The 21,822-nt window shown below is 38.7% G+C and overlaps 1 protein-coding gene across 1 annotated transcript; it reads left to right on the plus strand.

The window, feature by feature from the left end:
* The first annotated feature begins 1,606 nt into the window (after window positions 1-1,606).
* On the plus strand, window positions 1,607-13,939 carry LOC133987927 (protein phosphatase 1 regulatory subunit 12B-like). The gene is made up of 7 exons (XM_062427416.1): window positions 1,607-2,069; window positions 5,704-5,720; window positions 5,844-5,973; window positions 7,257-7,361; window positions 7,492-7,560; window positions 7,742-7,792; window positions 13,604-13,939. The coding sequence occupies exons 1-7, from the start codon at window positions 1,968-1,970 to the stop codon at window positions 13,688-13,690; spliced, it is 561 nt and encodes a 186-aa protein (XP_062283400.1). The 5' UTR covers window positions 1,607-1,967; the 3' UTR covers window positions 13,691-13,939.
* The last annotated feature ends 7,883 nt before the right edge of the window (window positions 13,940-21,822 follow it).

Genomic DNA, 21,822 nt, shown 5'->3' on the forward strand with positions numbered 1-21,822 from the left:
TTCTTATGTTCAGTCGTTTCAGAGGCATTTTTGTCATATTAAGAGGATGAATGGTTGTTCATTAGCAGTAAACAAAATCATCACAGCTTTTTTGTGAAATAATCAAGTCTTGCCTTTCATATTCTCTCCATCCTTCTGTGTGTCTTTGTTTTATTTCAATCTGTCGTATCTTTCCTTCTATCTGTTTGCCCTGAGCAGGGTAGAGGGAGTTTGGGAGTTTAGGGAACAGTGTGCTGCTGCAAACCTCACTATAAAAGGAAGATAGCAATGAGAAGGCTTGTGCAGACTATGGCAACGCAGTAAAGGAGGGGGTGAGGGGTGGCGGGTGAGGGGGTTGCAGGGCTGTTTAAAGGAATATTTCAAAATTATGAAAAATACCCTTATATCCATGTGATGTGTGTACAGTGAATATCAAGTTACAGCCAGCAGCTGGTTATTTTAGTTAAGCATTAAGACTGCACACAGGGGGAAACTCTGTCCAAAATTAACTAACTAACACAAACTGCTATATCTAGTTGGTTTCATTTGTACAGAAACCTAAAAAAAACTGTAAAAACAACAAACAGAGGTTTTAGGAGAGGTTATATAACTGCATACAGCCAATAAATGCTCTGGCACATAACCTCTGTGAAACCACAACTGGTTGTTTTCACACTGGGATTTAACAAATGAGATGTAATTTGTTATTTAGTGAGCTTTAGAGGTCATGTTTGGAGGATTTATTTACCTTTGCACAGAGGCATACCCTGTGACTAGTCTTTATTCAATTAAGCAAACTAGCTGCTCGATGTGGCTTCATATTTAGTTAAAAATAAGAGTGATATCAATCTTCTCATCAAGAAGTTAAATGAGTGCATGTCCCAGAATGTGAAACTATTCCTCTAACAAGATGATGTCTTTCAAAAAAGGATGAGTTACAAACAAAAATTAACACAGAATAACCAATGCTTTAATAAAGTGTGTAATGGATTACACAGATTTTGGGGAAAGAAGATATGTGGTACAAGTTCGCCGTGTTAACACTGTGTAACACTCAACATTTACTTTCCATCAGGGTGCACAGAGTTACTTGACACCTCACAATTGTTGATGGCTCCTCAGGTAATAGTGTCGACCTTCCAGGACAAAAACGACTGTGACTCCCCCCTGACTCTGGCTTTGTGCTCCACCTCCCCTTATCCCCATCCACATCAGTGGACAATTTTAGCCCTCAGTTCCGAGTCTGTCCATAGCAGAGCCTCTGGCAGGCTGCCACAGCAAGCTGCCAAAGCTGAAGAGAGCGGGGAGAAGCAGGGGTGGGGTTGTGGGGACTGGGAGGGCGACCAAGCAGTGAAAAGAGAAGGAGAGAGAGAGAGAGAGAGAGAGAGAGAGAGAGAGAGAGAGAGAGAGAGAGAGAGAGAGAGAGAGAGAGAGAGAGAGAGAGAGAGAGAGAGAGAGAGGGAGGGAGATGGAGAGAGAGAGTATAACTTTGGGAATCCTCAGAGGCAGCATAGGGAACAAACTTTTCTCTACTGGCTGCTTACTTTTGGACTTTCTCACATTTCATCAAAGACCTCAGTGTTCACAGAGTGAAGACAACGGATGATCATTTGTTTGCTTTCCTAGTTAAAGGGTTACTTATCTGTTTTTGTGATCAACAGAGATTACTTTGTTTTGTTTTTCTTTGCATTTTTTATCTAATTATTGCTTTACTGTTGGAGCTTTGAAGAAAGGTGTGACCGCACATCAGAAATCCTTCCAATCTTAGGTCTCTACAGCTCATGGGAGTGTGAAACTGGACTGAAACACACACACACCCATATATACACACACCTGTTGTTGCTGAGGATTCCCCTGGAGCGCAGTCATGGGCATCTGCGTCACGGTTGCTTGAGGGAATCTGTGCGTCTGTGAAGCTGTTTTCTGGTGGTGGCCTCGGTGAATGTTACAGTAGACGCTGACCTGCTTGTCCAGGGTAGAGGAGGGAGATGTCAACCTACTACCCACGCACCAAGGATCTGACTCGTACGAGGAAGTCACTGACAGATTCACCACCGTCCTCTCCATCCCCAACAGAGAAAAGCTACAGAGTAAGACCAGAACCTATTCTTGCACTGAAACACACTGTATTGACGTTAACTTTAATGATTCAGCCAGTTCAAGATGATAGATTACACATAGAGGAGTGTATTTACTTGATTATTTTAAAAAGTATTTTTTTGGGGAGGAATGAGTACTCATAACTGAGTTTTTTACTCTCTATCAAGTTTTTCCCTCTTTTAGTAAATTAATCCAATCTAACACTTGAGTAAACCCAAAGAAAGCCTCTAATATCCTATAGGTGTTAGTGATTGATTTATAAACCAGATTAATTTGTGTGTGGATTTGTAAAATGCATTTAGACTTAATCTTCTATGTGGTAACATGTGAAAGCCTCAGGCTCTCTGTAGAGTAATTCTATCTTTGAATATATGCTGTGTTGAGCTGTAAAAGCTTTTTTTTTATTAGCAGGCCATAATGTAAAGTGGAATGACTTTCTATTTTCTGACATTGTGATTATTATATCGTGATTATGTGCATTTACATGAATAATCAGACACTCCAGAGTCACTAAACTAGTTTATTAAAATGAACAAATAACTTGGGAACCACTCATCATCTCAGCTTATTTGTTGACTCGTGAAAGAGCAGCGAGTGTTTGCTCCGCAGCGCTAAGAGTCTGATCCTACTTTCTGGAAAAGATTTCTGGATTGAAACATTCCTACTGTAATTTCCTGTTATTTTTTTCTGTCTAAGTGGCTTATTCTCATGGGCGTTGTTTGACTGTTTTGTTTATGTCAGAGCATCAGACTCAGCTGTGTGACAGCCACATTTAAAGGGACAGAAAGAAATCAAAAAATGTGAAACAGCAATCTGTTTAGAGATGTGTAGATATTTGCTCATGCAATGTTGTGCAACACTACAGATGCTCTCATTAGAGCACAGTTGCCAGTGGTGAATGCTACCAGTGGATGCTGTCATTCTTTTTGCTCTCTTTTGAAGCAGTGTCAGTCTCGCTGCACTGTATCCATGGTGAAACTTCGGCATTAATTTTCCATGATGTCAGCCCAATCTCAATTGGCAGAGTTTTCATGGGAGAGGAAATGCAATAGAGAGGGCGTGGAATCAGGTTGATGCAGTACTTTTAGCACTTGCCACAGTATTTAGATGAGCACCTGGTCCTCTTTAATGAAATACAATATGTGCTACAGCTGTGAGCAAAAGGAAGAAGTATAAACAACTTGAGTGATTTGCATTATTGGATGGACACTTGGACACTCATCGTGAAGCAGATGTGAGGCATTTGAGTAAAAACAGGAGAAGAGGAAGATGATCTCAGTTTCCAGAAGGGCTGAGATGTTTTGTAAAGAGTTAATAGGAGGTGGCTGAAGTGAGGAAAGGTGAGTGAATGTGGAAGAAACGTCTTTTATGGTTGTGTGTGCAGTGTCCGTTCCAGTGGTGGGGGTGAAGAGAAAGAGACAGAGAGAGAGGGAGAGAGGGAGAGAGAGAGAGAGATTGAGAGAGAGAGAGTGAGAGAGAGAGAGAGAGAGTGTAGCAGCAGGTTGCTCAGATTTTCCTACTGCAAAATCCAGTCAGCTCTGAAGAAGTGATGCCATGACACAAACAGGGGGAAGAAATAAAAGAGGTGAGAGGGTGGATGGAGAGTCTCTTAATGATTATTTCATTGGCTCTTGCAAACTGCAGTTACAACATCATGTATACAGGCAGCCAGCATGTGTATCCCAAACCCTTCCTGCCACATATGATGATGGTCCTGGCAAGCCATAAAATTGGAGGCAGTTGTGTTTACAGAGCACCCATGGTTCGAGCATGCACCCGTTCAGAGGCTGTTTCCAACAGTCTAATACCCTGTTGTTTTTCTCCCCTGGCTGATCATCTCTTCCTGCATCTGCTCTGCCTCACATAGTTCACTGAGCTACATGTGCCACTTCTTACTCCCTCTTTTTTGTCCTAACAAGGGAATCAGATTGGTGCAGCTGCCATCTGAAGGAGAATTTCAGCTGCAGTATGATTCATTTTCTGGCTTTGGCTCAGTGTAGACCAAAAGTTGCATGATGCAGACTTTCATGTAAAAGCATGCATGTGTTACTGTAAAAATCTCCCCCTCCTTCCTTTTTTGAAGGATAATATCCAGTCGCTTAAGCCCCACCGGGCCCTATTAAGATTTTGCTGGAATTAAAATCTAATTTCACTAATTTGCTAATCCTTTGGTGTGAAATAGGTTTGCATCCAGAAACGAATAATCTTGAAAGAGTTTGAAGGGCTGTGTAGCAGTTCATATCCCCACTTGCAGACTCTCTGATGATATATTCATAAAAGTGGGCCAATCATCCCAGCTGATTAATGAATGTAAACCAAATCTGATCGAGGGATCCCCTCGGTTTTGCACTGAGAGATTGGAGAGAGTGAGAACTCTCCCTCGCTCTGTCCTTGGCCCTTTTTCATCTGAGGTCATGGAGGTCTGTTTTCTGGATAGCTCTGCTAAAGCACATGACCACATAAGGACAGGCAGCACTGGCTCAGTTGTGTAAACACGTGCTGAGGAATAGCTCCTTTGACGCTGCATGAAATATCCCCCAACAAGCCAAATGGTAGCGCAGGAATAACTGAGCACTCCGTTCCTTTTGACATAAATTCCCCTCCTATAAAGCTCATGCTTTTTACAGAATCTACATCTGCTTCTTGTCTCAAACAGCTCCGACCGCCACACAAGACGTTCAGTGCAAAAGCATTTCCAAACAGAAGTGTTTAAAGCTGTCTTTTTCTGGCATGAGAGCAACTCCAAATCTTTGAATATGGAGGAGTAAAGTTTATGGGACTGTAGAAGATATTGTAAAGAGATCATGGATCAATCTGGCCTCATGTCATGGCAGCCTCTCTCCCTGGCTTTCTCAGCTGGTGGCTGTTTTGTTCAGTTTCATTCAGTGCAGAAATTGGTTTGGCTGAAGACCCAGTGTATGCATGACGTACAATAACACAGGGAGGCAGTAGACAGACATAAACTACACCTACAGGTTTCATGTAGGCACACGTTTGAAGGAATATAATTTCTGAAAACACAGACCAGAAATACGGTCAGAGTTCTTGAAAAAAACATACAATTCCTCTGAATGTAGCACAATACCCGGACTCCTTGGTGACATGGAAACACATCCAGTATGTGATCACAACAGGCAACTTGGCAGCTGTGTAGACTGGACTACTCATAGCAAAAACCTTCCAGGACAGTCTGCTATCAGTATGTTCTCTGAGGTCAGCAGTCGAGCCGTCATATTTAGCTTCTGATGTCATGATGTCATCTTTATGCTGAAGGCATTTGCGTGGCAGCCGCCTATTCTAAAAGATTAACCGGGCTCACAGGGGAGCTTTGACCTGTGTGAACTCTGTCGGTGTAGTGTTGGGGTGAATTATATCTCACTTCTGCGTGCACCTCGTCCCTCTGGAACCTCAGGCCTCTGAACACGCTGTGATAATTCACTTGGAAGTTTTGTTTTTGTTCTCTGTTGTCCCAGAATGGAAAATATTTCACTGCCAAGCGCTTGTTTGGTCTTATCAAACAAATAAATCTGGATGTAACCATGACTGAACGTTTTTACACAGTGTTGTTCCCATTTGCCTGGTGCTGAGTGATCTGACTAACATGGCTTATTCTTTGTTTTTCAGCATGACAGACTGTCAAGGTAAGAATTTAGCATTGTTTGTTTTTCTCCTATGTTACAGAACTGTATTTCCTGAAAAAAGTTGAAACAAACGCCCAACATAAAGTGGCATTGTGTACTGAATGTAAGATATGTTGCCTGTAGATATGACTCCAGTGGAGAGAGTGCGACAGACAAACCACTGGGCAGGACCAGCTCTTACACACGGAGAGAGACGAGGCTGGCTGCACTGAATAAACAGGAGCAAGACTCCACTACCAAAGATTACAAGAAGGTAGTAACTCTTACTTCAGTTTAAAGAGGCACATTCCTCCCCTGAATGATTCATGTTGGCAGAGAGCTGGAGTCCCATGTGACTGTCAGATCTCCATACAGATTTATCCATGTATGTACAGTAAACTCAGTGACTATTTTTGTAATGCTCCAATAAGGGCATGCGCATGAAGATTTGCTTTCAAGTTGCGATATTGTGCTGAAATAATTGCTGTACTGAACTCAACTTGATTTAGCCATGTAGCACTTGATTTAAGATTTTTTGCCCACTTCTCCTCAAAAAAAGGGAAAAAAACATAAATTACATGTTTATGTTGAAATCTTCATATGTGATTACTTTTTTTAAATGCAAAGTTTACCATAAATTGTTGTGAATATGTCAATAAAAACTAATTGAATTCTATTCTATTTGTTGAAATTATTTCATTAGTATATTTTTCACAGTTTTTAGATATCTGCATCTCTGGTGATAATAAGATAAATCCAGCTGGACTGGAAATGCTTGTATTTTGAATATAAGATGGCATTTTTCTGCAGACAACGACAAGAAGAGCATACATCACCCAAAAAGTTATTGAGCTGCTGCACAGATAAGCAAGTCTGATCTAGCTCCACAAATATTGCATTGCCTATTATATGACTTTCTAGTGTTATTATTATTATTGTTATTGTTATTTTTACATTTGATTTATTAATCTTCAAAAAAAAATTAAGTGTTTATATGTTATCTGTAAAATGTTTTGTTTATTAGGTTTTAGACATGGCTATTGTCTTAAAGCTTGAAATAAAAAAAAAAGGCCTATTATTTCACTGTTGACAGATCTATGCAGACTGTTGAAATTACCCTTTTATTGTACATAGAAGGTAAAAGGTGCATCTCTAAAATAGAAATCAGACACTCACATTTTAAAAACCGTCATTGTTGTTAATACCCAAAGAAATAATAATATTACCACAATATAGTTGAGTAATTTGTTTTTTACTAAACTGATTGTTGACAGTGCATTTTGATATATTAACAATATAGAACAGTATACTGATTTACTGATTTTCTGCTGTTGATATATAATAAATAGCTGTCCATACAGTTAACTTTGGGTTAAGAAGGAAGAATAACAGCAGGCTCTAGATAATGTTCAAGATTTTGATATTTGCATTGATTACTTCAATATAACTTTTTATTTCTCGATTGGTCATATTATGTTATTTTATTCCTACTTTGTTTAGCTTTTTTTAATCAATGAAGATCAAGCGATTCTTTAATATCACTTTGTTCATTTTCAGATGTACACAGAGGCTCTGCACGAGAATGAGCGTCTCAAATCCAGGTTGCAGGACAGCAAACAAGAACTGTCCAAGATTCGTTCCCAGCTGGAGAAAGTCACTCAGGTATAGAGTGCAGAAACAGTCACTGCATCATCCTTTAATCATCTTAAAATTAATACAAATGAAGGTCATGGCAGAGATGATTACTGACTTTGGATACAGATCTTGTAATATTTTATCTCAATAATAACAGAAATGTTCTGACTTCCAGAGGCACGAAAGGATATCAGAGAGATCTACTGTACTTGAATCGGAGAAAAGGGTAAGTTCCTTGGCAACTCTCTGGCATTTTGGTATTTAGATAAATGAGTGTCCATATCTTCTATCTGTCTCTTTCCTTCTTATTTTCCTGTCTGCTTGAATTCTAGTCTAATGGCTTTTTGGGTTTTTTCCAAAGGAACACAGCAATATATTTATTTTTCTTGTTTCTTCTTTATCTACAGGAAAAACAGGCTCTGGAGAAAAAAGTGTCAGGAATGGAGGAAGAAATAAAGGTTAGTCTATGCTACAAGAAATTCTGCATAGTCACCCTGCCTTGGGTTTAAATGACACATTTTGTTACAAGTAATGCCTAATTTGTCTCAGAAATGTTTTGTTCCTAACGCTGTAATCACCCTAACAGTCCTTGAAGGTACACACCCCTCCAGCCAAGCCCCTCTCACCCATGCTAAATCAAGCATGCCTAAAGAGTTTTTACAAAGCAAAACACACATATCGTACACTCCAGGGTTGTGGTTAGCCAGGTGGGTTTGGAGACAAGGAGAGGGAAGGTTAAAGCTTCAGGCTCATTACCCACAGTGTTCTGCTGGGCCACTTCCTGCCAGGCTAAGGAGGAGTCTGTGCTGCCGCTCCTCTGCTCCACTTATCCCACTGTTGGGGTGAACATTGTGACCTAGTTCCAGCTGAATACCAAACCCCGTCCAAGAGCAAAATACCTGCTTTTGTGAGACATTCCTGCACTGTACTGTGTGTATTCTGCTTCACAAAGAAACACAGGACAGAGTTGCAAAGAGATGTCAGGCCTGAGTAGATGTGTGTAGTTCACAATTCACACAATAAGATTATAATTTAATGATTAAAGGTTAGGTTCACAATGTTTCAAGTCTCTCCTAAAACAACAGTCAGGTGCCAAAATGAACATTGAAACATGTTTTTCTTACGGTAATCATCCCTCCTGTTCATAATGGCCAATAAGAGATCCCTTCATGATGCACTTTAAATGTAAGTGATGGGGGACAAAATCCACAGTACTCCTGTGCAAAAATGTATTTAACAGTTTATTTAAAGTTAATATGAGGTTTCAGCTACATACATTTGTCAAATCAAGTCAATATCTTTCAAAGTTACTGTCATTTTAGGGCCAAATGCCCTCTTTTTGTCACAATCCTTCACAGCAACAGGAAAACACTAGATAAAAGAGGGACATTTTTTTCTAAAAAGACTTAGTTATCCACTTAATTCAACCTTTGTTTCTCACTCTAAAAAAGTTTCACTGATGTTAAGTGACAAAACTTGCTGAATCAAGTACTGGTATAAAACTATACATATTAATAGTATTTCCACTTTGACTAAGTTAAATATTTTAACCAAAATTGAAAAAAATCACTCTTGTACTTTAGAGCACAAAAATATCCGTTCCCAAACCCACTATAAAATACTGTATATTAATATTCTACTCAAGCTGAGTTGATTTTTTTTTTACCCACATCAGTCTCGGTCATAACTACCAAATATGGATTAATTTTCAGAATTTTAGCCCTTTAAATGTCAGTTTTTGACAAGTAAAAAGTACAATATTGAAGGCAGGGATCTAGATTCAAAGCCTGACATAAAAAGCATGATTGTATGCTGTAATGGCACTGGAAACTAAAATTACGGTCTATTGAGGGAATTTCTGCCCATAAGGATCTGAGTGCACGCAAACACACACACACACACACACACACACACACACACACACACACACACACACACACACACACACACACACACTCACAGCATAGCATAGCATAGCATAGCATAGCATAGCATAGCATAGCATAGCATACATTTGCTACATGTGCGCCATAATAGCAGCAATGCCCCTAGTGGAAACCAGGAAAATAGATATTATTATTTGTGCCATTGGGCAAACACGAGAAAATTGCTCAGTCTTGGAAAAATAGGAAAAACTACAATTTTGAAGCCAGTGCCCTAGTTTGAAAGCATGATATAATAGAATGCTGGATTTTATGATGTGATGGCTGTGGTTGGTTTTGTCCTTAAGTAGCTGAGTGTCATGATTTTTATTACACAGTTTATGATATACTTTTTATAGGAAATTAGATTGAGCTTCAAAACTGAAAAAAGCTGGGGAAAAAACTACACCCTTATCAAATTTTAATATGTATTAATACAGCCAGAATATTGCAAAATTACAAATTAAAAAGCCAAAAATGTCCCTAGTGAGGCATAAGGAATATACAGAGAGTGACTGCAAATACTTACAAGGACATTAGAAATAGGACACAAACAGCAGTGTGGTGTGCCAGCAGCAGATGTTTGACCCTCATGTTGTCGTGGTTCCCTCAGCAGGATGCCCCACTGCGGTTCCGCTGTGGGTACCAGCCCTGAGGGCAGGCTGTCTCAGGGTAGGGGGGATGGTGAGTGGTCGCTATATGATGCAGAAGAGTGATTGACACTTGCCTGTCACTTCACACGATTCTCTTCTGTCAGAAACTGGGGCATGTTTACACGTGTGGACACACATGTACATCACATAGGCCGCTCAAAACTACTGTACTCTCTACTGTAAAAGCCACAGGGGCACAGTCACAGTCTTTATTTTCTTTACATGTACACCACCTCAGGGAGCTGGTATGTCACTCACCCACAAACTCACTTATTCACGTTTAGCAAGCTGTAGATTCTCCACTAGGAGGAGCTGTTCAAAATAGTAACAACCTGCACCACCTACTGGGAAGGAAAAACAGCAGCACTAGACTTGTCAATGGTGTCTTCTACAGGCGAACAAAATAACAGCTGCTGTAATTTGAACACTTGAATAATCACATAATCATTGTGTGAGTGTTACAATCACTGCTGCTGCTATTTTGTATGTGTGTAGCTATGAAACTGTGAAATATAAGTTGTCATAAAGATGACACATATCAGCCTGTCTTTGTCTCCAGGTTGCTGTTGTTAATTGTCTTGCCAATAGGGGACACAGGTTGTATTTGAACTGCTGATCTAGCATCTCTGGGCTGAAACTATTGGCTCTGTTGTTGACTCAGCCAGGTTTCAGGTGTTTCACATCAATGTCACTTTGTGTCCTTGTTTTCCCTTTTGAAACATTATACGCATGTTAGTGTCCAAAGTGTCGGATTTCTTACGTGTTAGGAGTCTCACAGTTTAATAGGAAAGCTGAATTATTCCTGACAATCTCTGAAACCGTGTAGAATTATCTGCAGGACTTGAGTCTGATCTAATGCCTATGAGCACAACATTAAGAGTGTGTAATGGGGGATAGTGCTCATTATGCATTCTTGCCACACTCTGCCCTTTTCTTCACTCTGCCCTTGGCAAGAGTGAAGAAAAGGAACCTGTACTGTTTTATTCTGATACCAAGAGAACATTATATTCATGGACTGTTAAATCCCAAACACAGGCTTGCTTTAAACTGCTTTTATAAATGTGTTTTGGTATTATAAAAAGCAGCTGGAAGTCCTCCTTACACCTCATATTCAAGTCTAGAAACTTGTGCTTTTATAGTCTGAAACACTATAAGTGCCCAGTGTGAGTGTGTGTGTGTGTGTGATCTGTGTGGTTTACCCTCAGGAACGGCGTCAAACCACAGACGTTTCTGTCAAACCACACTGAGGTTTACCTCAAACAGTCAGGCCAAGAGAAGGAGGGAAATGAATCATTTCCATTCCTATTGCCTTATAACCGACTGGCCTCTTGCACAAAGTCTGAAATAAGAGAATATTATGTGAATTTCTATGAATGTTAATTCCCTCTCCTTTTCTCTTCTTCTGAGCATTACTCCAAATCTTTATATATAATAACACATGACACCTTGGCTCCTCACCATTCTCATACAGCTCCCACAGAGGACAATGACAGCTGGCTTCATCATTTGCTTTGTTCGTTGCAGCTTTTGCTATTTCTTCTCAAAACCCCTGTTATGTAATGTATATACTGTTTATATAAGTTTTGCTCATAAGTCCCTCGGGTCTTTTCTTTTCCCCTGTCTGAGTAGGTGCGTGGGTGCATGCCTGTATATGCGGATATGTATACAGTGTCTATATGAGTCTTTCTCTCTGCCCACGGCCTGCTTCCCTGCATGCTTTCTCTGTCTGCCCCTCTCTGTATCTCTCTACTCCTCTGTGCAGGCTTTCCCTGCTATGGCTCAGGTCCAGACCTTGCGGAGGGTGAACGAGTGTCTCCTAGCTGAGAATAGAGCCATGCTGCGCGTCCTCGCCCGCCTCTCTGAGACGGCCTCCATGCCGGAGACAGAGGACCTCTGATCCTCTGACATCATCTGTCCTCCTTTCCTCTCCTCCTCCCCCCTTCCTCAGCCACATAACTTCTACGCTCCTCTCTCCTTCTGGTGCCTCTACATCCCCCTCGTCCTCTGCTGTGTTCTTCTCAGGCAGGTCCTGCAACCCCTCGATGCCCCCCCCCCTCCTCCAACAGTGCATTGCATCTTCCTCTGCACTCTTGTAACCCATTCTCCTTTACGGCCATTAGAGGGCAAGCTCACTGCCCCTCCCCCCAAAACATTTCTGATAAGCCTCCTTTGAGTGTATTTTTAGCTACAGTGATGTTGCATGGAGCTTCACATGACATGAACACAGTATTAGCATTGTATTCATTTATGTTTTTAGCTTTGGTTATCATCTAAATTAAACATCTAGCAGTGTGCACTATGAAGAATAAAATCATGTATAGCAGTTATTGATCTTGCAACAGTCAGATATGTGTGGGTCCTGTGTAATGTGCTGTATAATCAATGCAAAATTGTTTGCTGAGGAAATAACTGCTCTAGTCAATCTTCCAAAGGAAATGAAGTGTGTTATCATCATTAGCCCTCAAAATGAGCAACTCCTGTGCAAGTGGATGAGACACAGATATGTGGTAGATTTTGTTTCTGTATGTGTTTTTGTTCATGAGAGAGAAAAGAGATGAAGATATTACTTTAAAGTAAAGAAATATGCTTCTTGTCCTGAGTTAGATGAGAACATTGATACCACCATCATTTGTACACTAAATAGGAAGCTACATGGATGCAGGGACAAAACAGCTAGCTTGCCTCTGTCTAAAGGTAAAAAAAAATGGAATAGTAGCACCTCTAAAGCTCATTTAGAACATATTATAGTTTGCTTGTTTAACCAACACAAATATTACAATGTCACTGCACCTGGCAAGAAATAGTGTAGTCCCAGCATGTGCCTAAACTCATAGCTTTGGCATTTCTGTTTTTGTATTGGATTAAACAAATAAGATAATTAGTGAGCTTTAGAGGTGCTGGTAGTCAGATTTGGTTACCTTTGGACAGAGCCAAGCTAACTGTTTCCAGTCTTTGTGGTAAGCTAAGCTGAGCAATTCCTGGCAATAACTTTATATTTAACAGATGTACAGTCTGCAAGACTGGTGTCTATCTTCTCATCCAACCCTCCACAAAAGCATATAAGCATATTTTCCATCTATTCCTTTAATTGCATTTTGCCATTATTATGAAGTTTCTGTGCTGAAATTTTTGTTTATTAGCAACAGAGAAAACGTGATAGAAAAGTGGTTGTAAACATGTAATCTCCTTTAAATCATGAACATGTTGATGCCAGGTGTTTTTGCTCATTTGACCAGTTTTGGTAATATGTCACAGCTAGAGCCGAGGGTTATTGTTTGCCTCTAGTAGAGGGGAAACACTTTGACAAAGAGGGTGGTTATTTTTAGTCATTGCTCCTCATGAGAGACATGACCTAGATTTGAAAGATTGACCCTCTCTCAGTTTCTCTCTCTCTTTGACTTTATTCTCTTTCACTTTTCACATAACGCCAAAGTCACTCCTCACTGCATGATCGAGTACCATAAAGCATGTCATCATTGCTCGGTGTCTAACTTTACAGAAAAAGAACTTTAAGTCCTCTTGTTAGTGCTGATTGAAGATATTTTATTATTACACTGGATGGTTGTGGTGAATTGTGTCATTATACCACCTGAAGCTTTAAATTACAAACTTTGCACAAAATGTTACTCCTTATTATAACATTGATGTATTATTATAATATACTAATATAATTTATTTCCCTCTGCTGTCCCAGATCTTAACAGAGCTCAAGTCAGACAACCAGAGGCTAAAGGATGAGAATGGGGCTCTCATTCGAGTCATCAGCAAACTGTCCAAATGAAAAGATGTCTGAGTCACAACCTGAAGCTCCTGTCCTGTGTCTGTGGACACTTCAACCTTAATACGGCAGTTTAATTATTAATGATATCCCAGATCCTGACACCTCTGATGGGCCACTTTGGCTGAAGATCCTGACACAGTAATTTCTGTTGGGACTTGTGAAGATCCGAAGAGAAGTGTCAAATTTTACCAAGTGTGTGAAAGAGTTACAATAATCGTTTCTACTTGATTAGTTATTATTTTCTTTACATATATAGGGACCACATGTACTGTTTGAATGACATTTCAAGGCCCAATTCAAACAAATCCAGGGGTTTGCATGATGATACTGTAACTAATATTATACCCACACATCACATCACATCACGTCCACACATCACTTTTTTTTTTGCTACATTGTGCACTGCAGAAAAGTATTTTACTGTTGTCCTAACTATGGAAAAGAGAGAAGCCGATTTTGTCATTAAGAATGTTTTTTTCATACTACTGAAATTATCTTCCCATACCTGGATTACTTAGAGGAAAAAGTGCGTTTGGAGCTCCCAAGAAGTCACAGTCTGGCATGAATAAATAAAGACTGAGACATCTTTATAATTTAATTTGGAATATACAGCTATGCTTGTAAAATGAAGCCCAGGCCAGAAATAAACAGGGACTCCAGTGCCGGAGACATAAACTGTTTATTGATATGATTCTCCAGAGTCATCTGAGTAGCAACTACCATGTCTGAACATTAATGCCACGGCAGAAGATTTAGCTCTTTTAATGGTAACTGGAGGTTTCCTCAAAACTCAGACCGTGTTGAAGCAAAGAAGAACATTTCCAGCTTCTCTCAAACATTTTAACATACGATTACAACAGCCGATTTCACGGATGGGATGTTGAACATATTTGCTCCATTAGAAAGATATGAAGGCAATAACTTATAAAGGTAATGAGATGCAGGTTTTGCTCAGCTGTGCTGTCCTCACACCCCTCGGCACCTCTCAAATTTGGATTTTACAGTTCCAAGTTGTAAACTGTAAACCCAAAACCTCCCTTTAGGATCACCGGTGACATCATAAAAACAACATCCATGTAGATCCATGTATCTACAGTTTTCTTACACATGCTTATGCACCAGTGTATGAGGGCTCCGGGATAAACTTTCCATATATTTAATTAACAAAAGCCTCCTGCAGACCTGCAAACCAGTTCCAAAAGGTTAGATCACTTTTTGGGACATTTCACTACAATCTGTAGCATTTTAAGAATGAAATTATACTAGTTTTTGAGAAATGTTTGTTTACCTAACATAAGATAGTGTCCTAACTGTATTTGGTATATAAAGAGGACTGGGTACATGCACTTTGTACAGACTGAATAGTGCTGAGTTTTAATCACTTGTGCGTCACCGTCAGCACTGTATTACCTTCACAATGGTTCCATGAGTACTTAACTTAATGTTTGCCAGACTTTGTTCTCAGCTCTCTGTGTGCTTTCATTGACTATGTTTCATTTTTGTTTATATCCTTTAGAGAGGATTTAATGAGCAAAAAAACGTCATCAAAACAGCAGAGTGGCTAAACAGAGGAGACAGCCGTGTGTAAAAGAAAATGTCCTATATTATGTTTTGTAGTAGAGATATATTTATTTATTTATGCATTTTTTTTAGTTTTCATCTTTATACTTTGTTTATTCAATTTTCTTTCAAAGGAATACACCAATTATTCTGGCTGACCTGACAGCAATATTTCTGTTGTGATGAAAACACCAACACCAAAATCATCCATTTAGTCTCTAGGAGATGACTTTTTTTTTTTTTTTTTTTTTAGCATACCTAATATTGTGTGTGATTTAAACATCAAGCACAAGTCAAAGTAACCAGTTATTAGGAATAAGTGCAGTTTTCATTATAGGTGCTGTGCATACATTTTAACAGAACTGAGTTGTGCATATGATACTGTCACGACAAGTTAAATACACTGCGCTGCCAGTTTACTAGGAACACCTGGTTAAATCTAAAACAATCCAATGTAACAACCCTGCAATATATCCCAGTTTATGAAGCCAATCAGTTTTTGTTCTGGTAATTTTGGAGGTCATATTCACTGGTGCTATTTCAATATTTTGGTTAAATATTTTAAAATTGAAAAATGTTTCTTATGCTAGAAAATTAGTTTTTCTAACATGAGAAATAAAAATAAAACCATGGAAGAAGCCAGTGTCTTGCAGTTGCACAGCACCTCATGCTACATACCCATTGTGCTATCACTTTGACTTTATGCTAAAAGTTTAAAAGGAAGGCAAATAAAGTCATCTTGAGTTTTATTTGTGTTCCATACTAAATTTAATATATAAAACTGCCAATCTCAGCTTAATATTTTAAATTCCTTCAGCTTTAGAGTTGCTTCAAGTGCCGGAGACGTGAATAATTTTGGTGTCTGTGTCTTCTCTTAACTTAATGGGTGACTTGATGCATTCCTTTAACAATGTGATGATTTTGGAGTCCAACCAGAGCAGCATGTTGTAACACCAGTGTTATCTTTGGTCACATCCAGTAAACTGATTTACTCAAAACTAAATATAAGATGCAGTATGTGTAAGCTATTTCTACATGTGCTGTAAATATATTGATCTATGCAGTATATTCTATTTAAACGTTTGAAATGTGTTGAATGATAGCTTAATATGCACATATTGGTTTATTCACTTTGTTTAATAAACTGTAAAGGGATGAAAATGATTCCCTGTGTGACTTGAATATATTATGCATCAGAGGCAAAGGGGTTATTATGAGCTAGCTGAGCCGAAAACGCAAATTAAACACAAGCAAGTCATGGTAATTAAAAGGCCTTTATTTCCTATTTGTTTATTACAGAACTGGTAACACATATGATAAATTCGTAATAAGTTATTTGGTTCCCTTGATAATTTTTATAAGGATCCCCAACGTTTGTCCACATAAGGGTCAAGAGGAGTTTGTGAGCAACGTTTGTGTCCAGTCAAGGGCTAAAGCATGCGATCCACAGTAGGCACAAGTACTGACATGAACACGCGCACCACGACACTAGACACGAAGAAACACAGCTAGAGGACACAACCTGACTGTCCTCCGATGCTTTAAAAGATGATGAGGAAGAGAAAGAGTTGAGAAAGGAACAGAAAAAGAGTCTTGAGAATACAGTTGCATCAGGGAGGAGAGGTGGAGAACTAAGCGCTCAAGAGGGGGTAGGAGTTTGGTACGGTCCTGCATGTCTGGCAGTATACAGTATGTCCATGTTGTAAACATGAAGGCCGGCATTCTTTACGCTCAGCAAAAGCAGATTCAGTGAAGAACTCAATGAGCCTGCTTCCTATTCAGCATAATGATACTGATGGTACATAGCTGGTTACACATAAACAGGACAAAGACACAAACATAAAGCAAGGTGAAATATGTCTGGCATCGATTCAAACACAGTCCTACATTCTACATCAGAAGTACACATCACGGAAAGCAAAAATAGGAGAGAAGAGAGTGATTACACATATGCACAAGAATACAAAGAAGAAATACAGCGAGTAATAGAGGAGACAAGACAACATGTTTCAAAGTGGTGTCTTTACCCGCTGAGAGGCTTTTCAATGCATGTTGACAAGATGGCAAATTATCTACTGAACTTTGGATGGTTTCCCTTTTTAAATCCCAGCGTTTGTAAAAAAAGAAAAAAAAAGAAAAGAAAAACATAAAAAAGAACCCAAACAATATACACAACTAGCTGTGTGAACAGTGCTCTAAAACTGTCTCAGTTTCAGACGCAGTTGTGCATAATGTATTGTACATCTACACAGCTATCAACAGAACATATTAACCCCCATATTTCAAATATTTTTTAAGATTGAGTATTACAGTCACACACACAGAGATGTACATTTAAGAATGAGTATGTAATGTGTCCCATGCATGCAGACCTGTAGTGTATATTGTAGTTATATATTCTAGTGCAGTTTTTTGCACCATGTCTGCTAAAGGGCCTACACTTCATCTATTTAACCCACATACACAAGCACACACACTCTGTCCCCCATAGAACTTCGTTGGTCATGTAACCGTAGTGACCCGAGCGGTTAAAGGAAATTTAAAAAAAATCTCTTAAATGTGCTATAAATTGACCTGCAATCACATTTGCCTCATCATCTGATGTGTTCTGTTTGCCTCTGCGTGAATTATTTTGGCATTGTAGATTCAAACAGTGGTGACGAATGTAGGCAACTGTAATCAGGTACTGGCAGTATTTTCGAAACACACTGAAATCATCTATTTAAATCATTCTCAGTGCATTATTTGGTCACATTCAATAGCATTAATGGGACAGTGAATCAAGGAGATTGACTCGTAATATTGCATCAGACAATGTGCGGCATCACGCAGCACACTGAAGATTGTTACCAGGATAGATGTGGCAGTTTAACTTAAAATCCTGCGACTGAGGTAAACTTAAAGGAAGAGTTCTTCCTGCCAAGCGTCAGATGAGAAGATTGATACCAGATATCTGTCCAGTAAGTATGAAGCTATAGCCAGGAGATGGCTAAGCTAACCATCTTCAGGCTTCAGCTTCATATTTAACAGACAGACATGAGAGTGGTAGTGATCTCCTCATCTAATTTCCCAAAATGTCAAACTTTTCACTTAATTTCACATCATGTGCACGACATGATACGTATTTCCACATTTTCATGTACTTTTTAGCAATACGTTTGTGAAAATCATAACTCTATGCATAGTTCTATGGGAGGGATTCAGGCCTAAAACATGGGTGCCACTGTTTTAAGTTTCTCTCTTTTTGCTTTAATATTATTGGAGCTCTGATTTCATTGTTTGTTGCTTGATAACTAATACATTTTGATGTACAGTAGAAGTGGTAGAAGAGAAACTTGAAGAGTGACCCAGTTTGGTTCATAAATTGCACTCAGCCCATGAATAGAACACACTTTCATATATATTTATATATATATATATCATTTTAGTAGTATTATTGATAACCTATTGTGATATTATATCTATAATCCATACTATCAAAACAAGGCATATACATTACTAATCACAATACTGTAAAATCAGCTACCTCTATGAAACAAGGACATCAACAGCTCTGAAAGTAGAAAAAGACACACTCACTCTACTAAACTCACAACTGTTCTCATTGCTCACATATATAGTCAAATGGATTTTGCCCTCTTGATGAACAAAGACCTCTGAACGGAATGTAAAAGAGAAACACTGGCCAAGGAAAAAGACATGTCTGACTTTTTTTTTTTCATAAATCAACTCTAGCTACTCAGCTGAGCTCTACTAAAGAGTTAGTGCTTGAGTTTTATGGCTTTAGTTTTATCTTATTCATTTATCTTGTATACATGTACACATATTGTATAATAAACACAGTAAAAGACACACAGCCGTGAAAGTTTTCAGGTCATCTAAATAGAAGTGGAAAATAAAAAGTCCCAGGTAAACAAAGAGGGAAGAAGGGATTCCAAGTCATTTGTGATCACTGGAATGGGATTATTCATCTTTTGGCCCCTGGAAATGCATTTTATATAAAGATATGATCCAACAGACTTCATTCTTGGTTAGCACTGGCAGAAATAATGACTGCAATCCGCCTACAGATCCAAGAATTATTCAATCTTCTTGTAATGAGATATTAACACTGTGCCTAATCTGCTGTTTGAAAATTGTCAGCTTATAGACTTGGAGACCCCCCATTCCATACATCAAAAATTGAAAACCTACCTTTAAAAAAAAAAAAATCAATATCAATAAAATTCTGAAACAAGTCAAACACTGGCCTTCAGATAAGTGCTGAAACAAAATGTATGGCAGATAAATGGCTTCAAATCAAAATCTTGGATCACAAGGAGTTAGATAGCAAGCATGCGGCTACATTTTCATCCTACATGAACTCACACACAGTACTGGACGACACACTTGCTTAAGAATTTCAGGCGTGGAAAGGTTCTTATTAGTAATAGTACTCTAATATTTGTATGACATTCTCTCCAATGACCCTCATGGAAAATAAATACAGATTTGTTTCATTTAGAAAATATACAGTGCATCTTTTTCCCTTCGTTGTGTTACTGTATTAAAATGACAAATGACACCCATTTACGTACACGAGATATTTTTGCTTCGTCTCTAAAACATGCTCTTATGTACAGTATTTTTGTATAAACATGCAGTATCAACATGTATGAACTATGTATATAGGCAAAACTACACACAAATGGGATGCTTGATTGCTTCCATGTTGCCTTTTCTTTAGTGTTGCTTCATCAACAGAAGAAAAAAAAAGATAATGTGAGATACAAAACTGAAATATGAACATGGTGTATGGTGGTTATAAAAGAAATAAAGAGATACAATTTCCAACAGAGAGAAAGATACAAGAGCCAACATTCGTTAAATTCCAAATTGCATTTGCTTTACATTGACTTTGAGTTTTTGTTGCACACAGTCAACTGGTGATTTTTGCTGTTGGTTCTCACAGACTAGTATTAATTAAGAACTAAACCTGCAAGCAGGTATACTGGGGTCCAAGCACCTGATGCAACTCAGGATTTTAATGAAAAATGTAGCTTTCATCAATTTATTCAGGGCTGGTGAGTTTTGGTCAAACAACATTTTGGATTTTGTCCACGTTCATCCACAAAATTTCCCTTCCAACAGAATATCTACAACACTGAACCAATTACATTCTGTGAAGGAGCCAGGGAGCAGCATTAGATGGAAATGTGTCTTGTTTTCTTATTAGAAGAGTCCATTTATATTAAGAGACCTGTCTGGCATGCCACGTGTGCCATAAAAAGATTCAATCTCACAACATTTGGTCACAAAAAAAAAAAATCACAGATCAAAAACAATGTCATATCAGAACAGAATAATACCCAGTAGTGCAATTAAATTCAACTGTTTGGTAAGTTGTGTATGAAATACACATGGATCAGTGCCTTCTTCCAGACCATACCCTTGCAATCAAGTGAGAAAAGTAATATCCAAACAATCAAAACACATACACGAAAAGCTGAGACAAAACAAAGCAAAAAAAAAAAAAAAAAAAAAAAACCTGCTCACATAATGTACTCCCTTTGCTCTTTTTTATCCTAAAAAACCAGCAATTATTACATAAATAATTATTTCTAACATAAATAATTAAAGCTCTGGTTTCTTAAATGCAACATTTGGATATAAAGTGCTCGAGGAATAAAAGTGTTGTTTAAAGTTAAATAAAAGAAAAAAGAAAAAAGAGAAGAAAGAAAGGAAGAAATGAAGAGAACAACACCGCTAACTGGAAGGCGTCCCTGGTAGTTGAAAATTGCTTATTTTGTTACTTGGAAGGCTTGTCTCCTTTATGACTGTAAGACGGTTATAGGGATTCCTTTGAAGTAAAACCCTTGTGTCAAGTCCATGACTAATGGCAGTAGCACTGAACAAGTGAGATACAGAATCAGAGGCGTTGGGAGGGGAGGTGGTAGACTGCAGGCAGTAATCGACACCCTGTAAATAAATACCCTCTTTACTGAAAATCCATCACTCCCTCCAATTCCCCCAGCGTACCATTTCATGGATAAACTAACGCTAGTCGTGAGCCTTACATCACTGAAAAAAACACAAGCGGTCAAGCTTTTGTATCCAACGTTTCTTTCTCATCGAGTGGAGTGTTTGAATAAGAACAACCCGTTTAGAAAAAAAGGCATGGAGTTTCAGTTTCCTCTCAGTTTTCCTGAGACGATGGGTGGAAGGTCAACTAATCAAAAAGGCAGTGTGTTTGTGGGTAACTGGATATGTGCCTATCCCTACTCGCTACCCAATTCTAGGAATGTACGTTAAACAAACAGAATCATCTAGTATGATAACTGGCAGGTGTGGAAAATGGTGCACAATACACCTAAGGAATGGACCTGCTTGTGTTAATTCTCTATCAATATGGCAGTATAAAGCATTTTATTATTAAGCACTATTCTAAGCAAACTGTGTCACTAAAGGGAAAGGGTGAGAAGTACAATATGAGTGATGTATGTTTTATCCCCTCTATCACCAGATACCCATATAAGCACTCTAACTGTTCTTCATAGTCTACTCTGTATTCTTAATAATGGAACCACAACCCC

Source organism: Scomber scombrus, chromosome 10 (genome assembly GCF_963691925.1).
Source record: "Scomber scombrus chromosome 10, fScoSco1.1, whole genome shotgun sequence".
NCBI lineage: Eukaryota > Metazoa > Chordata > Actinopteri > Scombriformes > Scombridae > Scomber > Scomber scombrus.

Coding starts and splice junctions, on each gene's coding strand:
- LOC133987927 (XM_062427416.1), top strand. CDS start 1,968: ATGTCAACCTACTACCCACGCACCAAGGATCTGACTCGTACGAGGAAG. Junction 5,974..7,256: donor CTACCAAAGATTACAAGAAG/GTAGTAACTCTT, acceptor GTTCATTTTCAG/ATGTACACAGAGGCTCTGCA. Junction 7,561..7,741: donor TACTTGAATCGGAGAAAAGG/GTAAGTTCCTTG, acceptor CTTTATCTACAG/GAAAAACAGGCTCTGGAGAA.